The following is an 18575-nucleotide window of genomic DNA, read 5'->3' as shown; positions in this document are numbered from 1 at the left end:
AAACTCATTAATAATTCATGAGGAAAACACAATAGAAATCATGACCATGAAGGTGATTTTATATCGGATATAGATTCGTCTTCATTTGCATAAACTTTAACTTGGATTTTCTCTATCAAACTTGGTTCATTTCGTAAAGAATTCGGTACAATATGAGAACATACATCATGAGTTTTCTAAGCCGTTCAATAAACTCGCAGATCGTGTTTTATCGGGTCTAAAACCACTCGGCTACGCCTCGTGTTTTATACCCGATAAAACACTCTTGCTCGTTTATTAAACAGTACTTAAAACACTAATTAATAATTCATAAGCTTATGGTCCAATTGGAGCCACCATACACGTCACGTGCATGAACCTTTATACCCGATAAAGTCCTCTTCATTAGTATTCAAGTGATTTTATATAAAGACACATGAAAGACACGTGTCTTTATATAAAGACACGTGATCTTTATATAAAGACCACTCGAATACTATGAGGATGACTTCATCAGGGATGAAGTATGCATCCAAGTTTAGATGAAGATATAGAGCTTCATCAAGGTCATAGTCAACCCTAATGATCTTTGACTAACGTGCCTGTCTTTGCCTTGGCACGCAATACCCAACGTGTGGGAGCTTCTATTGAATCTAGTTGCGCATGCCCGTGACGTCAAATCTCTATCGAAGTATAAAAATCCATGTTCGTGACGTGTATGGTGACTCCAGTTGAACCAAAATCTTATAAATTGTTCATGAGTGTTTTAAGCAGTTCAAAAAACTCGTAGATCGTGTTTTATCAGGTATAAAAGCACTCGGCTACGCCCTGTGCTTTTATACCTGATAAAACACTCCTCGTTTTTTAAACACTACAAAAAATTACCCCGTTTCTGATTGGTTGGCTATATACATCGTCAACCATACACCGAATCAATCGTCAAACATACACCGAAAGATTATAATTTACCAAACAATCGCCCCGTTTCTGATTGGTTGGCTAAATACATGGTCAACCAATCAGAAACAAGCATGCATCCTTGGTTAGTCTGACTGCCTGGTAGTTTTGAGGCAAAAAAAAGAAGAAAAAATCAAAAACCTAAGATCATTATGGTCATTTCCTGGAATGCTAGATCTATAGATATGTTGTACACAGTTGTCTTGAAGTTACTCAAAGAATTAAAAATCAAATGTTATTCGGTATTCCAAAGCTAAGGAAAAAACTGTGTCAAGTAGTGTAGTGTATTGTGGGACTGCGACGAAACAGACGCCATCTTGGAAAGAACCCCAAATTGCACTGCAATGCCATTTCAACCCAGTTTTTTCCTCAGCCTTAGAATGACTAAGTCTTTAAATAGACGTTTCCCAAGATACAGCCAGATGCACATGTACTTTCCAATCATTAGAGGTTATCAGTCGACTAAGCGTCTGATACGGCTGTGAATTTTTACAAGTCACGGAGTATTTTGGCAAACCTTTAGGCGAGCCAAAATACAAGCGATGAGCAAAGCCGTACCAGATGCTTAAGCCTACTGATGAGTTGTTTATCATTTAATTCTGCAAAGAAATGCTCAAACTCTCTCTATAGCAATACTATACTCTATCATACCCAGCGCGAGCAGATGAGAAGTGCTGATGCGGTCTCATATCAGGCATGGTCTTTTGCCATATCGCACACGTTCTTTGCAGAATTAAATGACAACTTGATTTATTAGCACCTTGGAGTCTTTGATTGTTCTCTCTTCCAATAAGGAAGAAAGCTGGCAAGTAAAATCAGTTTACTGTATCTTGGCATGACCACAGGAATCCCATACTGCACTAAGTTACGACTTGTGCCGTGGAACGAGGGTGCAAATGACTCCATCACGTGGTCTAATCGTCATCTTCTCAGTGATCTGCTTGGTTTGTCCTGGGACGAGCCTGAACTTGAAGGTCTGGATGAAGCGTGACAAGATCACTTTGGCTTCGATCTGCAAAAGAATTTTTTAAATAGTTTATACTGAGTAAAATGAAGTACTAGATAGATGAGGCAGTAATCCGTGTGGGATGAGTAAAATGAATGGAAGAATTGATAGGAGCCTGATCGTTTCAGGACAAAGACAAGGGACCGTTCATTATTTAACTGGGGGAGGGGGCTGGGTGAGAAAAGGAGGGGCCTCGAAACTTTTTCACGTACAAAAGGATTGGCCCTGTAATTTTTTCATGGATTTAAGGGAGGGGACTTGAAATTTCAGATGAAGGTCCAAAGATAGTGAAGGGGGGTCTTGAAAAAGATCACTTTCTTTGTTGGGGGGCCTAAAAAAATGGGCGCCTTTTCCAATTTCTCACCCAGCCCCCTCCCCCAGTTAAATAATGAATGGTCCCTAAGGATTGAAGGTTTTTCTTAGATGCATTTTTTGTTGACATGCAAAAGAAACAAAGACCAAATATTTTGTTACAGCCAAAAAAATAAGGTTGCCATGACGACTGTGATGACGACCTTCGTCTGCAAAACCCAACACACTAAAGTGAACTTAGACCAGTCAGTTTAGCATGCCCTGACTTACACCCCGACACCCTGTCCATAGGTATCCGGATATTTTTGAATAAAAAATTATAACATCAAAAATAATTTTCGTCCACGTAGATTTTTCGAATTTTTCGCCCGTCCACACGTATCTGTTTCCGAGAAATTGCGCTTTTAAGGCCATACCGCAAAGAAAAACATCCCATTCCGTTTTCATAAATAACAGAATACGTGTGGAAGGGGCCTTATGTCAACTCATAGGTTGTTTAAGGGTTTAGCAAAATTGGTCTTAGTCTTTTACTTGTGCCAATGGCCATTTCCTTGTGCCATTGTATTCTCTACTTTCACATCCCCATAATACTTTGCGTCTTTGGGGGGTAACCAGAGGGTAAAAACCCACTTATTTTGCTGAAGGCTGATCAGACAATGTTGACAATACCGTGTTTGGTATCCAAAAATATAATGAAGAAGTGAAAAACAGAAAAAGATAGAAGCTTGAAGACGTTTAAGGTAAATTTTAAACATTTTTTGTAAGTCAATACATTTTCTGTAAGACCAAAACTCTTGATGATCTGTACACGCAAAAATAACTTGGAATAAACTGATAATCAGTATTGTACAAATAAAAGCAGTTATAGTATAAATTCAATTAAGAAACCTTTCAATTTGGGACAGTTTTTTGATTGGTTACCTCCCAAAGACGCAAGGCATTATGGGGGTGTGAAAGTAGAGAATGCAGCGTTCTATAAAGCAACCTTGGGCGCACGCATGTAACCTGTCCACCACGTGCTAAGTCTGCTAAGGGGACTTACCTGGGCAAAATGTTGGCCAATGCAGTTACGAGGGCCAACGGAGAATGGAAAATAGGTAAAGTGTGACCTGCGGAAACAATACAGATTATTGTAAAATTTATTTTTATAAAAATTGGGAACTTGGCAACGTTCGAAATGATTTTAAAATTCAAGGCCCTCCAGAATAAGATGTTCAAAATTGCAAGATCAAAGAATTGCGCCTTATTTACCTATTGCGCACTCTTAGTCCCAACGGGATTAATGAACGCTTTGCTTTTAACTAACCCACTCTTTTGTCTTTTGATTGTTTCTTTCGTTTCCTTGCCTACCTTGCTCTCATTGGTTTCTTTTGTCTTATTCTATCATATAAACACTCCTTTCTACCACCTCTTTCTCTCTTACTCCGACGAAGCACTGGCGTCCGAAACGTCATTAAGTTTTTTCATCCTTTCACGGTGTAAAATTTACCCTTTTATCATTACTTAAGGTGGCTGGACCCCCTCACGCTTGACTGCTACCTTCCACGTTTGGAACGCTGGTGCATAAACGTGTTTTATGCGATTGCAAATCTTTTTCGCACATAAGTCACATAAAGATTGAATTAATGTTTGATGCAGTTTTTAATGAGATCGGACGTCATAACACGTGATGAAATATTTGTTTTCGTTTAGAAAATAATTTTAGCCTTGCAGAGCGTTCAACACTAAAATGCTTCGTACCACATAATTATATACTAGATGCCTCCATTTGTAGGGATTTTTGAAAAAATCTATCAAGCTAATTATGAGATATTTGAGATTCTTTAAACATAGTGCATAATCTACTTCAAAACTAAACAATGGATTTCATACGGCCGAAATTAATATTTCTATATAATCTCATTAAAAACTGCATCAAACATTAATTCAATCTTTATGCGACTTATGTGCGAAAAAGATTTGCAATCGGATAAAACACGTTTATGCACCAGCGTTCCAAACGTGGAAGGTAGCGGTCAACCGTGAGGGGGTCCAGCCACCTTAAAAGGATCAGTCATGATGTACAATGCTGCAGATTCGATTTACAACGTTGAGTAGTAAATTCACTTTCTGAATTTCTACTAAGATTTTCCCTCATTATTGCCTAAAGGTAGGAACGAACGCCCAAAGCTCACTGACCTTTTATCTCCATCCATATCTTCAAAGCGCAGTGGATTAAAGTCTTCCGCATTAGGCCAGTATTCAGGATATCTGCCAGTTATGTATGAACTGAACTATAAAACAGATTATAGGAATGAAGTAATCAAAAAGAAGTAAGACCACCTAATATTGAATACTCCAGTTTTGAGTTTTCTGTTGCTCAGAGTTAGCCTCCATTTTGTGTAGAATATTCATGTGTTTCACTTAAGGTCCGTGGAATTTCAGAGTGTTTGTATTGTTGAAGTTGCAGGGGCGGTGGAACGAGGGATGATTCCCCCCCCCCCACAAAGTATTGGTTCATATGAAATATAAATGCATAGATTCGATAGCTTTACGGCGCATTCGTCTGCAATCAAACAAAACAGCGGTTATTATCACAGCGTTAAATATAATATTTCAGTGCCCCCCCCCCCCCCCCAAAAGAATTTCAGCTTCCGCCAGCCCTGAGTTGTACACGTCTTTACTTTACATTTGGTATTTGTGAATATTGAGACACTGATTCGAGGCCAACCCTGAGTGAATGAGTCTGTATTCAAGGAACACGGCAGTAATTTGGGAGCATCTTTAGAATACGCCGTCACCTTTAGAAGCGAATTACAAGTGTACCCACGGTCCGAGGTCCCGAAGTGATTTGAAAACGAAGCAGTTACTAAAGCGCATTACAATTGGGCTTCCTGTGGCCAAGGACCGGGGACCGCGGTGACAGTACCTGAGGTGATATTAATTAGTGACGGGGTATTCTACAGTTTATCCGTAATAATTTGAAACTCAAAAATGGTCTAAACCGGAGAACCTGAAGAAAAGCTCTTACCATCAACGTAGTTCCTGCTGGAACAAGTTTACCACCTATCATCTCGTCTTTCTCTGTAACACGAACTGTTCCTGTTGCAGATGGATACAGACGGAGCGTTTCCTTGAGAACCTATTATTAATGACAAGTGAAATTAAAGAAAATTATATAAGCTAGGATTCGTAGGCTTTGGAGAGAGGAAAGGAGACGAACGAGAGCAGACATGGGCAGAGCAGAGCAGGAAATGGCAGGACAGGGCAGGTCAAGGCAGGGCAGGGCAGAGCAGGGCAGGTCAAGGCAGGGCAGGGCAGAGCAGGGCAGGTCAAGGCAGGGCAGGGCAGGGCCGAACAGGATAGGTCAAGGCAGGGCAGGGCAGAGCAGAGCAGGGCAGGGGAGGGCAGGGCAAGGCAGGGCAGGGCAAGGCAGGGCTAAGCAGGGCAGGGCAGGGCAGGGCAGGGCAACGAGAGGAAGTACCTCTCCCATGTGGTGCATTTTAGCCAAGTCATCAAAATGCACTGTAGTCCTGTCGCCAAGAACTTCAAAGACTTCTTGGACCAGCCTGCAACACAAACAAAATACTAAATCAAAACAAACGAATCGTTTGGATTGTGGGATAGCTACAATCTCATTAAATTTTCTAAACGTCGCTCTTCTTGTTTAAGCCATCACCAATGAATTAGTCAACGCCCCTCTGTTAGTTAGCGCATGCGCTTTGACGCATTTTTTTGGCCTTTCTGAGGTTGCACGTAAAACTTAAAGACGCGCGCTGAATCGTGTCGAGGTTTGAGGGACACCATTTGCATTTTTCATTTCAAAGGTTTTTGTTTCGAAATTCAGTAACACTTTAACTTTATTTTCGGTCTGTTTTTTTTTTGTTCAAGATAGTTTGCTAAGCTTTTCGCCATATCGAAAGCCCAATGATTCTGAGTCCATATTGTTTTATGAATCGGTGGATGTTTATACACATGCTCGTCCCATTGAAACCACTGACTTACTCTTCTAGTATTTCACTGTGGTCAGCAAGCTCCATGACGCAGAAGCTCAACTTGTTAGCAGTTGTCTCGTGACCTAGACGAGATAACCAAGAAAGATATGGAACATCTTCTTTAACTATTGTATACTACAGTAGGACCTCCATTGATGGTTTTCACGGCGGCCATGTTGGAGGAACTTAACAAAAGAATTGTCAATGAATTCTTTTGTTATATCCTCCAACATGGCCGCCGTGTCTTTTTATATTTAATTCTCTTGGGAATGGTTGAAAACCATCAATAAGGGACCAACCTCTATTTATATTAGCGACCAGGTGAATATTTGAAGGAATACATTTTGTCAGAGATCGCCAATGTTTTCCCATTTTAGACAGCATGCATTCTCTTGAGAAAAAGATTCTTTGTTCCATATTTGTGTGTCTTCTCATGCGCAACCGTTAAAGGAAGAATTACATGTAATGCTCTAGGGAGTGAAACGTGGTCTGAAATGGGAAAGCACTACGCCCAATGTAAAGAGTTCCTTTAGCGTAAGTAGCGTCTCTTTGAGGCGGAATGGCTGCATGCTTCAATACAATCTCAGAAGCTTTTTCAATGCCATAGAATGCTGCAAACGTTTGCCGATTGTTATGATAGCATTTAGATAAAAGTGGAAGGTACTGACACACGGTGCAACATTGCAAGCAACAATTTTGAATCGGGGTGACACACCTTGCAACAAAATCACGCAACATCGCTTGTGTCAGCCTGCTATGCCAAGATATTTCGTCAGCAGTTACAAATTTGGTGCAAGCTGATTGGCTGGAAATTTCAAAATGTTGCAGGTAATGTTGCAGCCATGTTCACACGATGAAATTTGTTGCGCGCAATGTTGCAAGAGTAGAGCGCGATTCAACTTCAGATTTGTTGCATGCAACTTTGCATGCCAGAAGTTTCAGGGGTACACACGCTGCAACATTCCTGTTGCATGCAATGTTGCACCGCGTGTCAGACATGTGTGTATATTTCCATTGGGAAGCCATTTCAGTGTCAATATGGTACCGTTAATTTTTTACGGGCATGGGGGAACCGGTAAAAAAACTTTCCATTGGGAAGCCATTTCAGTGTCAATATGGGACCGTTAATTTTTTACGCGCATGGGGAGGGGGGGGGGGGGGGGACTGGTAAAAAAATTTATAAACCCTTCCTAACATGAATTTTTTTTATTGCATGCCACTTAATAAAACAGGATAATTTTAAAAATAATTTTCTATTTAGCTAATCATTTTTAGGGTGGCCCACCCTTAAATGCCATACTTTTTACTTTTTCCTAAATACACCAGCCCCCGGTTCCCAAATGCTGATCAGTAACAATCTTACCAGCAACAAAAAAGGTGACAAATTCATCCAGCATATCCTCGATGTCTGCTGTTGGATCTTCCTCTAAAAGTCAAAGGAAATAACTTGCTTAACATGACATGTTTGATTTGCAAACGGGTGAAAGTGCACAAGCATTAACGACATTAACAAATTGAATACAGTGCACTTCAATTAAGTAAAGTCCATTTTTGAAATAGAAGGAATTCTTTAAATAGGCACTTTTTCAGCTCGGGCACATGATAATGTTTTCCCATTTCAGATGTGTCATTCCCTAGAGTATCATTTCTTTGTTTAACAGCTGCACATGAGAAGACACACATGAATACGGATACAACTCAAAAAAAGAATATATTATTCTCAAGGGAACGACACATGGTCTAAAATGGGAAAACATTAATTACGCCCAACAAAAAGAGAGGCACTCAAAAAGGATCCCAGTATAATAGTAGATAAAGGTATTAGTGTAATGAGTAAACAGAGAAATAGCTTTGTTTTATTATATAGATATCGATGAAATACCAGGTTTTCTCTAGTGTCGAAAACTTGATATCTTTCACCAGTGGAAGATACCATATCTTTCACATGTGAAGATATCGTTGTTGACATAGTAAAGTATTTTAATAAAGAATTTTTGAGCTTTTGTTTTATTTAAGTTTCATCGATATCTATATAATAAACAGAACATTGCATGGCCCCTTGGAGATACGAATTTTATCTTCGAGTGTTCAATTTAGATTTCTCACGAGTGAGCGCAGCGAACGAGTGAGAAATCTAAATTGAACACTCGAAGATAAAATTCGTATCTCCAAGGGGCCATGCAATATCCTCTATATATTCCTTGCCTGCGATAGCCAAGATATGCTGTAGAATATCATTAGGCACTTGTTCTCCATGGTTGATCGCCAGCTGACGGACTTCAATGATCTTTTTACCAGTTTCACGGATGAAATCTATAGCAGACCTCACTTTGCTTTGGTAGGGCCAGTTAAGGGGATTCATCTAAAGAAACAGGTGTTAGGAAAATGATTGTAAAAGGGTGAGGAAAGGGGTGGAGTGGATTAATATTTTAAGAATCTCTGAAGAGTATGCACAAATCCCTCCTTAATAACAAAAATAATGTCAGTCACTACAGCAAGCACAGAAGGGATTCAGCTCAATGTGGTCAATTCTATGTATGACCCCAAAGCTACAGTGTAGTTAGCTAGTTAGTTAGAATTGGTTTGAAAAGAGTTGGTTTGAACCTAAAAGATGAGAAAGCCTTGGAGTAAAAGAGAGAACCAAAACTAACTCAACTCACAGGGGGCAACTGGGATTTGAGCTGAGGATTGCAGAGGTTAAAGACAAGCATTTTAACACCACACCATCCTACTTTATTTATTTGAGGTTTTGCCCACAGGCTGGTGCTGCACAATAGGACTCAGGGTCCCCTTTGAGGTACATTGCAACAATTTTCAACCCCGTAAAATCCCCATATCCATCCTACGATAAACCCATTAAGTAATTATTAGTAAAGGCCAGACACCGAGCTAGTGGTCACTGCCAGGGTTAGATTTTAAGGTGTGAATACTGGAGCCTGTATATTTCACTCCAAAAGGCCATTAGAAACCTTGGAAAGTTGAAGTGTAACTGTTTGGGTACCTACCCATCCAAATGGGTGGAATGAAGCCGTTTCCATTCCATCTAACATAGTAGTGACATTCTTGGTGAACTTGCAGTTTGGGTCATTGATGATGTTCAGGTCAGTGCCAAATGCAACCTAGAATACAAAAAATGACATTGAAAAAATAATAAATGACCATCATATGAAGGAATGTTTTAGAACTCATGGACCTCTGGTCCTCTGTGTTTAACATCTGAATGTTGAGCTATGACAAAACAGAGTGTAATGGTCAAGCCGAGGGACAAACCCTTGACCTCCCAAACAAGTACTGCACTCATCTTATGATCAGAAGTCATCAGCTTCATCGAGACAAAATGAACTAAAAGAAGGAATCCCAATGCCACATCATGAACAGTCTTTGATGCTATTTTTTAGAATTATTCATTCTTGAAATTGTTTGTTTTTCTACTTGCACACACTGTGTGTGCTCTGCACTGTTTGCTCATGCCTTTTTGTGTTTTTTTTCAAAACATGAACAAACGATGAGGAGTTTGAGCAGTATGCAGGTGTAGAAAAACAAAAGATTGCAAATGTGATTCTAAAAATATCATCAAACGGTGCCTATGATGGTTAGAAGCATGAATACCAGAGATTACTTCAGAATCTCTTAATTCATTTTTTCTTCTTTTTTTGCCCGGGGTGTTGGGAGGGGCTCCTGGAAAAAAGTACCGGGGATGCTTGTCGGAAATTTTCAAAAAGACCCCTAAAAGATACCGGAAGTCTTTTAAAAAGGCCGTGGCTGAATGATTTTTAACCCCGTTAAGAGATACCACAACAAATTACACTAGGCATCTGACCTATAAAAAGCGCCTAGGATAAGCCATATCGATGTGCGCTTCTCTTAGCGATACAAGAAAATGCTGATTTTCAAAAATTCGCATTCAACACACTAAAAGATACCCAAAATAGTGAATTTTTACATCTAAGAGATACGACAAGCATTCCCGGTACTTTTTTCCTGGAGTCCCCCCTGGGCTTTATTGCCATGACAATGGCGATACCATAAGCTTTAGTGTACTTATACCTTACAAAGGACATCTAAGGTTGCTCTAGCAAACTCATCAGTCATCACAACCTCTGTCTTCCCATCAGCTTTTTCAAGCAGTTTCTTGATGAACAGGTCTGCACTTGAATTGAAAGCCTTCATCATATCCTTCAGGCACCTGAATGAACACTAATACATTAGTCATATCATCATACCATCGCAAGTACAGCAGTGGCACTGCTCAACTGGGGTTGAACTCCCAGGGGGGGTACTCCCCTATATTCGCTATACGGGTATGTGCCGCCAAACAGGGTATGGTTTTCAGCGATTCTACTCTGGAACAGGGTATATAAAATCGTGCTCGCTCTGGAACAGGGTATATGGAATCACGCTCTCTTCTCTCTGGAACAGGGTTTTCAGTGATCTTGCTCTGGAACAGGGTATGAATTTCAGCGATTTTTACTCTGGAACAGGGTCAGGGTTCAGAGGGCTCAGCGACACATCCCTACCCTAAATGGGCAAGAGTACCCCCTGGGTTAAACTGAAAGTAGTGTGAAGGAGTCTGTAGCAACCACTATACAGTCCATGTATGAGCCCGAAGCACAGCTCTAACCAGTTTGAATTAGCTGCCCTGAATCAGATTATACATTAGATAGTGTTTTAAATAATGAATAGATAATGTTCATTCATATACTTACACACGATGAAAGGCAGGATTAAAGATCTTTCTTCGTTTGCTCCATTTTTGGTGATCTGACTCTGTAGCAAGGCCATGTCCTAAACACCTGTGTTAGTATAGGAAATAAAGGCGAGTGCAATTAAAGAACTTTCAAAACATTACGAGTGTCTATTAATTCCAAATTGTACGAGAAGATCGTGCGATTTTTTGTTTATAGTTCACTCAACAAAATTTCAGTAAAAAATGTGAAATGACGCCGTTCATCTTTGTCTATTTGGCGGCCGATTTTCAGTCCATCACGCAACTGAAATACATAAAAAAGATTAGTTCTTATGGCTTTGAAATTTCATTTATATGTTTTTTAAGTACAAAACAATAGAAAATGATTGTCTTGACATTGTTTTGGCCGTGTTGTTGTTTTGGCCGTGTTGTTGTTTGGCCGACTTAATTCGGTACTCCGTAACGCTACAATTGTACTCCTCTCAACCAATCAGAGTCGAGTAATTTTGTTGAGTGTACTATAAGTAACAAAATAGCAAAATAATTATTTACTATTTACTATACTGTACTAACTATGTTCAACCTTGATTCCCAAAAACAGACCAAGGGAGCTAGGACAGACGGATTGGGTTTTAAATGTGTGTGATTGTTTCAGTTATTTGTAGATTTCTAATTGAATTGATATATATGTTTGTTTCTAAATGGATACTAAATAGTGTTCACGATCATATCATCTTTAAAAATAAACATCCTTTCCATCCAACTGTCTTTCTGGTTTGAATCAGCCGTACGATATGAATATATTTATCTCGTCCACCAATTCAATTCAATTAGAAATCTACGAATAACTGAAACAATCACACACATTTGAAACCCAATCCGTCTGTCCTGGCGCCCTTGTACAGACGCTTTGTTGCTAATATAATAATAATAATAATAATAATAATAATAATAATAATAATGGTTTAATCAATATAATCCACATGGTGGCTCTTCACCTATTGATAATATGTCTTTACCCTCCTTAAAATAACAGCTAGTTACCTTTTTCCGTAGACACTTGTCACTGGATCATAAGCAAACTTGCTTTTTGGTAAGTTTTTAGTAATGAGAAGTTCCTGTGGGATGCAAAAAGGTCATGGATTAATGTAAATTTGAATTTAATTTCACTTAAAGATAAACAGATTCCATCATACTGTATATGTGTATGTGTGTTGGTGTCATACCTTTATTATATCAGGGTCAGCAATGCTTAGAAATGGGGAGTGGTAGAACCAGGTGCAGATCACTTTTCCATACATCTTGTGCCTTGAAAACAACAGCTCATCAATAATGGTGGGTGGGTGGGTGGGTGGGTGGGTGGATGGATGGATGGATGGATGGATGGATGGAATAGATGAATAAAAGTATGAATAGATAGAAAATAGACAGAGAAGTAAGCAACTTGCATGAGTGTCTTTGGCTGAAAGGATGGGGTTTAATTTAAAAAATAAACAAGAAAGAAAGTGAAACAAAAACCTTCACATACCAGTCAAGAAAAATCTGATCACTGGGACGTCCAGTTTTGAGGTTATTTCTAAGGTCAGGCAGGTTCCCACTGAAAAAACTTAAAAACAATCAAAACATCATTAAACATACTATTTCTAACCCTGGAAAATGTCTCATTTGCTGTGAGCAATGTCTCTCCTCTTTACCGGATACACATAATATTCCTATGAGCAAATATAATTTGATACAACTTCTGTCATGTTGAGGATTTTGACAGTGTTGCAGAGAATATTAAAATCTCACAAAAATGATATGCAGTGGTCGGACGGAACTCTTCGTAGAACAAGCCATACAATAACTGAAGTTTATTCTTATTAAATATGTGCATTTTGCAGGGTATTCTGCAGAAAGCATATAAAAATATGCTTGCTAATTCACTTCAAGAAACATAACCAACGTCCTGATGGGGAGAGGGGGAGGGGGGGGGAGGTAGAGAGGGGGTTACAGCCACCCTTTGCACACCCCCTAGCTGACGTAGTAAATATGCAAAAAGTATGCAATTTGCTTCATTGTTTATTCGCCCTGATTTGCTTAAAACAAACGTTACCTCTTTCAATTTTAATCTATAAAACACCAGTTAATAAATATACAGTTATCGATCGCTTTTAACAATAGAATTATACATAGTTAAGCCTCATGTACTTCTACAAAGTGATACAGCCATATGAATTAATTATAAGTTCTAACTAACCTTGCAACTCGAGGTCCGGGGATATGGGAAAACTTCTTTCGACGGTGGACAATGTACAGAGCATAAGAAGCGACCACGAGTAGGATAGCAAGTAAAGTGACGAAAATCGCATATAGGAAACTCATATTTGCTAACCTATTAAAGCCAAAACCTAGAAATATTTTGCTGATCTGACTCACTACTCTCTAGAAGATGTCTCTCTAGAATAGAACCGAGCAAAACCAATCGATTCAAGTCACGATTGCTGAGAAACGTCCAATGTTAGATATATAATTGTTCTACTAGCCTATTCTAGTTCAGTTAGTGAAATATGGCTTGCAACTAGGTAGCATAAAACGCCTCTTTTTGGGAAAATTTTTGGAGCAAAGTTCACTTCGATATGTTTGTATTTACGAAGTCTGTTCCAGGCTCTTTTAATCATGCACAGAAATTGGGTTGCCTGTGGTTTATCAAACCGCAGGCAGCCCAAGATTAGGCTTTTGTTGAAAACTAACTTATTCCTACGCAGATGTTTTCAATACTAGTATATTCAAAATTATTCAAGAAGGTGAAACGCAACATAAACCCAGTTGAAGCTACACGAATCATCAAAATGGGGAAATACTCGAAGTTTACCGATTTGGATCACCAAGTGAAAACGTTTCGTTGGCCGTATTGGCTGCTTCCATTGCTGTTCTTGTCACTTCTTCTCGTTCTTGGATTATTTATCTTCATAACGATTCACTCGGCCGATCGTTTTGGTTGTCTTTTCCACTGCGAACAGAAGATCGATGATGGTGGTGTTGTACCTCCAAATGATGGTCCTTTTGACATTCGTAGAGGCGATCACAACGTTACCGAACACGTTTCAACGAAAAAGCCATCTACAGGCACAGACTCGGATGAAATGATAATGGGTTCGACTCCGACTCCAACTCCAACCGAAGCAACAACTCAGATCACCGTGAAAGGAAAACTGCTATTCCCAAGTGATAGGGTTCCTGATTCAATCCCACCTAACTCTCACTTAATCGTGAAGTTCGAAGACTCAAGTTTACAAGACGCTTCGTCTGTAGTCCTTGGAAAGACCCTGGTCGATGCCAACACGTACAAGAAGGGTACTAATCTAACGTACAAGATCGTGTGCCCCAAACCAAAAAATCATCATGATTTCTACAGTGTCTCGGCTACTCTCAACATGGGATGGACGCCAACGAAAGAAGGCCCTTGGATAAGACATGGAGACCTTTTTACCGATACCATGTACGACGTGAAAATCAAAAACAACGTGACTGTCTATGAAAAAGATATCACCTTCGCTTACTTGGACTAAAACATGGTAAGAGACTTACTCGACGAAGCCAAATAAAAATTTCTATAGCTTATTTATTTTGTTAAACAGTTTAGGCGTTCTCGTATATACTGTAAAAAATTCCAGAAAAAATGATTGCATCTTCGAAAAGTTGGTCATTTTTATTTCGTTTGTTTTATTTGTATTTTCTCGTCTTTAACAAAATATATCACTTATTGATATTCGTATCGTCATTATTTCCCTCCCGCTACGAATAAAGGGAGTATAAAGCGTATGAGAAATATTTTTGACTAAGTTGCATTGAACTGGTTTTCTCAACTACGAATTGGCTTCTTGGAATCTTTCAGTACTCGTGGTACGAACGATTTTTCAAATCGAATATTTTTGCGGCTTTCGATCATTCGGACGTTTTGATCTCTCATTTAATCTTGAGGTCATTCTTAATTGTTGTATTCACCTTGAATTACCGACCTCCAAATTGAAAATTGCAGCAATCACATATGCGGAAATCTATTGATATCTAAAGTTTAAATTTCATTTTCGTCTTCAGATCGTTCATCAATTTGTTCGGGCTCTACATTGAAGTTGTTTCGTATTTTGAATTCTGTTGTTTCGAAGCTGAAGGCATTTTAGTTGCTTAGATTTTTGTTAAGAGCTTTGAAAGCATAAGTTTTGAGATATATTTTTAATTCGTGAATACTCAATTTCTTTTTATACAATTTTGAAGGATTTGTGTTTATTTTATTTATTTATTCCGTAAACTGTTAGTGGATTTCGAAACTCAACCATGATATTTCCATTAATGCGAACATTTCTCAAAGTAGTTTTCTTTGAATGAAATTTCATTCCTTTGCTCTCACACTTTCAATAAATTATATTGCTGTTTTTAGAGGACTTGTTATTTGTAGAATGAGGAAAAGTATGTTTTTTATTTGGGGTAGCCAACCCAATTCACCATTATTTTTCCATACATAGGTTCACTGGTCAAACACAAAGTGCTCAAGTGAGATACCAAGGTACTTTTAAAGGATTATGCAAATTTGAACCTTGCAACCTCGACTGAATGCTTTGTGTTTGATCAGTGAACCGATGTATGAAAAATGGTGAATGCCCTGCTGCACAGGCTAGAATAGGTGGTGTTGAAGCAATACTGAAAGGAGGAAACTCCCAAAGAAATCTGAGTTCTAGATGAGAATTGAACCCATGGCATTCTGCATTCTGTTCAGATGCTCTACCATTGAAATTATGGGACTCAGGGGTGGATCCAGGATTTTGTTCAGGGAGGGGTGCTGCACACAAAGTAACCCAGGGAGGGGACCCTTAGAATCAGGGGGGAACATTATTTTGTATTGGTTAACTTCAAAGTAGTGGCACTAAGTCGAACGAGGGAGGGGTGTGCTACCCCTGCACCTCTCCCCTGGGTCTGCCCCTGGGACTAATGGTGAGCAAGGTCAAATTTGGGTAATGTGACATGTAATTGATACTGCGATAAGCACAGAGAACAGAGTATAGCAGAATTGGGGCTTCTGTCAAGACTTGAACAATTATTTATTAGTGAATATTAGCAAGAGGTAGATATAGCATTCTGGGCCACCAGGGAAATGTCTGCCCAGAATTGCAACTTGTCCAGTCAAATCTTGTCAGTCATTTCGACCAGTAACATTCAGCCAGAAACAAAGTATGAGTGACCTTAAGGCTTTGGCCTGTCATCAATAACCAGCATCTTACCAGCCGTTATTTTAAATTAGCCCTGCAGCCCATAGCTGTCAGGGGCACATCCAGGGGAGGGGTGCGCACCCCATCCCTGTTTCCACTTTGTGTCCCTACTTCGAAGACAACCAATACTGTTTTTTCACTTTGATTCTTTGTGCGCAGCACCCCTCCCTGAACAAAATCCTGGATCTGCCCCTAGCTGTTAGGTCTATTTTGGAACCAAATTCACCTTAACATTATCTTTTTAACCATTACTTTTCTTGACTTGTATTTTATAGGTGAAGAACTGACTTGTACAGATGCAGATATATGGTAAACATAACTAATAAAATACTAGGCCTTGAATGTAGACATTTAGATGCATTTAAGTTTTCTTGTTTTTTGGTGCCCATACATCCATCAAATTTACAAAAGCCTTATCATACTTTTGTAGTCTTTTGATTGATGGAAGCCATCAAAAGCCAAGACTTCTAAAAGTTATGGAGGTCATACAAACATAAGAATTTAAGTGCTCTAAATTATAGTTTAGTATAAATTCTTAGACACAGGGGTTTCATTAAGGGTTGAAGATCAGAGAATGCTCTGGTAAATGAGAAAAAATTCCCTAGCTTAAACTACCCTTTTATAATGCTTAGCTTTAATGCCACTTAATATTCACTTTACTTTCACTCTCTTTAATGAAACCCCTGTAAGATAGAGCTGTTTTCTGACAGCACAACGTGCAAAAGTATGACCACACTGCTAATGCATTTGCATACTTCTATGCACAGGTTCTGTACGTTAAACCAACATATTTCGCTGCGAAGCTTGCTGGTTTTACCAAATAAGGCTCGTAACAGCTCATTTGTTAGCCAAAAGTCCATACATAGAAGTTTGCAGATACAATAAATGTGGTCAATTTTGCACATTGAGCTGTAGTTATAGTGGGAAATGAACAGTAATGACTATCAAACAGCTTATTAACTTTGAAATATGGCTTTCCATTGTTTATTATCCATTATCCAATGAGAATTCCTATTTATAGTTACAGTAAAGTGCATCGTGGTATATGTTACTGCGGCAAATTGTCATTCGTCAATAAATTGTCTTATAGACCAACAATATGCATATTCATAATAAACCTTATGTCTTTAGTAGATTTTAGTTTGTAATGGTTGTAGCCGATAAAAAAAAAAGAATTCATTATGAAGAATTTTAGCTTGAATGTGAAAGAGCAAAACTAAAGTAAGTGTTAAAAGGCAATTTTAAATGCAAGTTTTAAGGCCATTGTTACAATAAAATACACTAATTTATAAAAAATAATTCAATACTATGAATTGGTTATTATAAGAAAATTATCCTTATTGAGTTAATATGTAATCCTCACCAGTTTTAAATAAATGTATACTTTAATGGAACTGTGAATAAAGGTGTTTCGTAGTGTTTAGATGTTAAAAATGTTGTGCTGCGTGCCTAGATAAGCAAACACCAACTTTTGCACTGGTTCACAGGTAGTTTTTAAATCGTGATCATGAAACAATCTCACACCAGATTCAAAATCATGGCACAGCTAACTCACAGTAAAAGTGCTGTAATACGAGCAACAAAATCGCGCAACTTGTCGCGCAAAATTGTTGAGCTGCAAATTGCAGATAAAATATTGCTCGTACTACTACTCCACGCGCAAGAAATTTTCATTGTTGCACAAAGTAGAAACCCTCTCTACTCTTTGCAAAAACGATGAAAATTTGTTGCGCACTGAGTGGTGATAAGAGAAACATTAGTTTTGGAACTTTCAATGCAGCAATTCTGCGAGTCAAAGTTGCGGGGTTTGTTGTCCGTATTACCGTGCCTTAAAGCCCCGTTTACACTGGCGATTTTTGCTGCAATTTTTGTAGCAATTTTCGGAAATCTTTTGTTTGATCCTTCAAAAGAGACATTCGTCTAGGAAAATCTTGGTATCCTGAAAAAAACTTTACAAGTAAATTCTTTACCATTATTTATTATGGACAGGATCGCCGAAAAACTCGCAGCAAAAATCGCTAGTGTAAACGGGGCTTAAAAGAACCACAGAGGGCGCTCCCTTGGAAGCTAGAGGAAGCCGTGGACTTACTGTTGAAAATCTAACACTAGTATAAATGGCATGAAAACTGTGAAGTCTAAAGCCTTTAATCTTCCTGAGCTTTCCTGATAAAAAAATAGTGTATGCAAGCCGATTACTAGTAAGAGCTGAGATGGGAGGAGAACGTGCTCTGCTTGCAGCATCGTCAAGTAACACAAATATTCAAAGACGTCCTCTAATAAACATTCATAGAGAACGTTTCTTTGAGTGCACGGCACTAGGTTGAAGTTGTACAAATTGATCATTGTATCGCCAGGGTTTTTTATACGATGTATATTTTACGGAGCTTTCGGACATGTCGTCCAACGATATAATA

The 18575-nt window shown here is 38.8% G+C and overlaps 2 protein-coding genes across 2 annotated transcripts; one reads left to right on the top strand and one right to left on the bottom strand.

Moving 5' to 3' along the window:
* Positions 1 to 13620, bottom strand: LOC116291041 (cholesterol 24-hydroxylase). The gene is made up of 15 exons (XM_031698167.2): positions 13155 to 13620; positions 12444 to 12521; positions 12142 to 12223; positions 11960 to 12033; positions 10935 to 11021; positions 10276 to 10414; positions 9234 to 9347; positions 8434 to 8590; positions 7592 to 7654; positions 6239 to 6311; positions 5718 to 5802; positions 5265 to 5375; positions 4433 to 4527; positions 3297 to 3363; positions 1 to 1948 (listed from the first exon to the last, which is right to left on the bottom strand). Exons 1-15 carry the CDS (start codon positions 13277 to 13279, stop codon positions 1802 to 1804), a joined length of 1497 nt encoding a protein of 498 aa, XP_031554027.1. The 5' UTR covers positions 13280 to 13620; the 3' UTR covers positions 1 to 1801.
* Positions 13621 to 13642: 22 nt separating this feature from the next.
* LOC116291068 (uncharacterized) lies at positions 13643 to 17584 on the top strand. Its single transcript, XM_031698190.2, has 2 exons — positions 13643 to 14472; positions 16437 to 17584. Exon 1 carries the CDS (start codon positions 13663 to 13665, stop codon positions 14464 to 14466), a length of 804 nt encoding a protein of 267 aa, XP_031554050.1. The 5' UTR covers positions 13643 to 13662; the 3' UTR covers positions 14467 to 14472; positions 16437 to 17584.
* Positions 17585 to 18575: the final 991 nt, after the last annotated feature.

The sequence above is a fragment of the Actinia tenebrosa genome, unplaced genomic scaffold, assembly GCF_029948245.1.
Source record: "Actinia tenebrosa isolate PJP-AT-01 unplaced genomic scaffold, QUT_ActTen_1.0 PGA_scaffold14__42_contigs__length_11649687, whole genome shotgun sequence".
Classification (NCBI taxonomy): domain Eukaryota; kingdom Metazoa; phylum Cnidaria; class Anthozoa; order Actiniaria; family Actiniidae; genus Actinia; species Actinia tenebrosa.
This window is presented reverse-complemented; position numbering and strand designations above follow the sequence as displayed.

Bases quoted from the DNA above. Each gene is read 5' to 3' on its own strand.
- LOC116291068 (XM_031698190.2), top strand. From the start codon at position 13,663: ATGTTTTCAATACTAGTATATTCAAAATTATTCAAGAAGGTGAAACGC.
- LOC116291041 (XM_031698167.2), bottom strand. From the start codon at position 13,279: ATGAGTTTCCTATATGCGATTTTCGTCACTTTACTTGCTATCCTACTC. The intron at 10,415-10,934 runs GTAAGTATATGA...GTGTTCATTCAG, and splicing joins AATCCTGCCTTTCATCGTGT to GTGCCTGAAGGATATGATGA. The intron at 5,376-5,717 runs GTACTTCCTCTC...CATTAATAATAG, and splicing joins AAATGCACCACATGGGAGAG to GTTCTCAAGGAAACGCTCCG.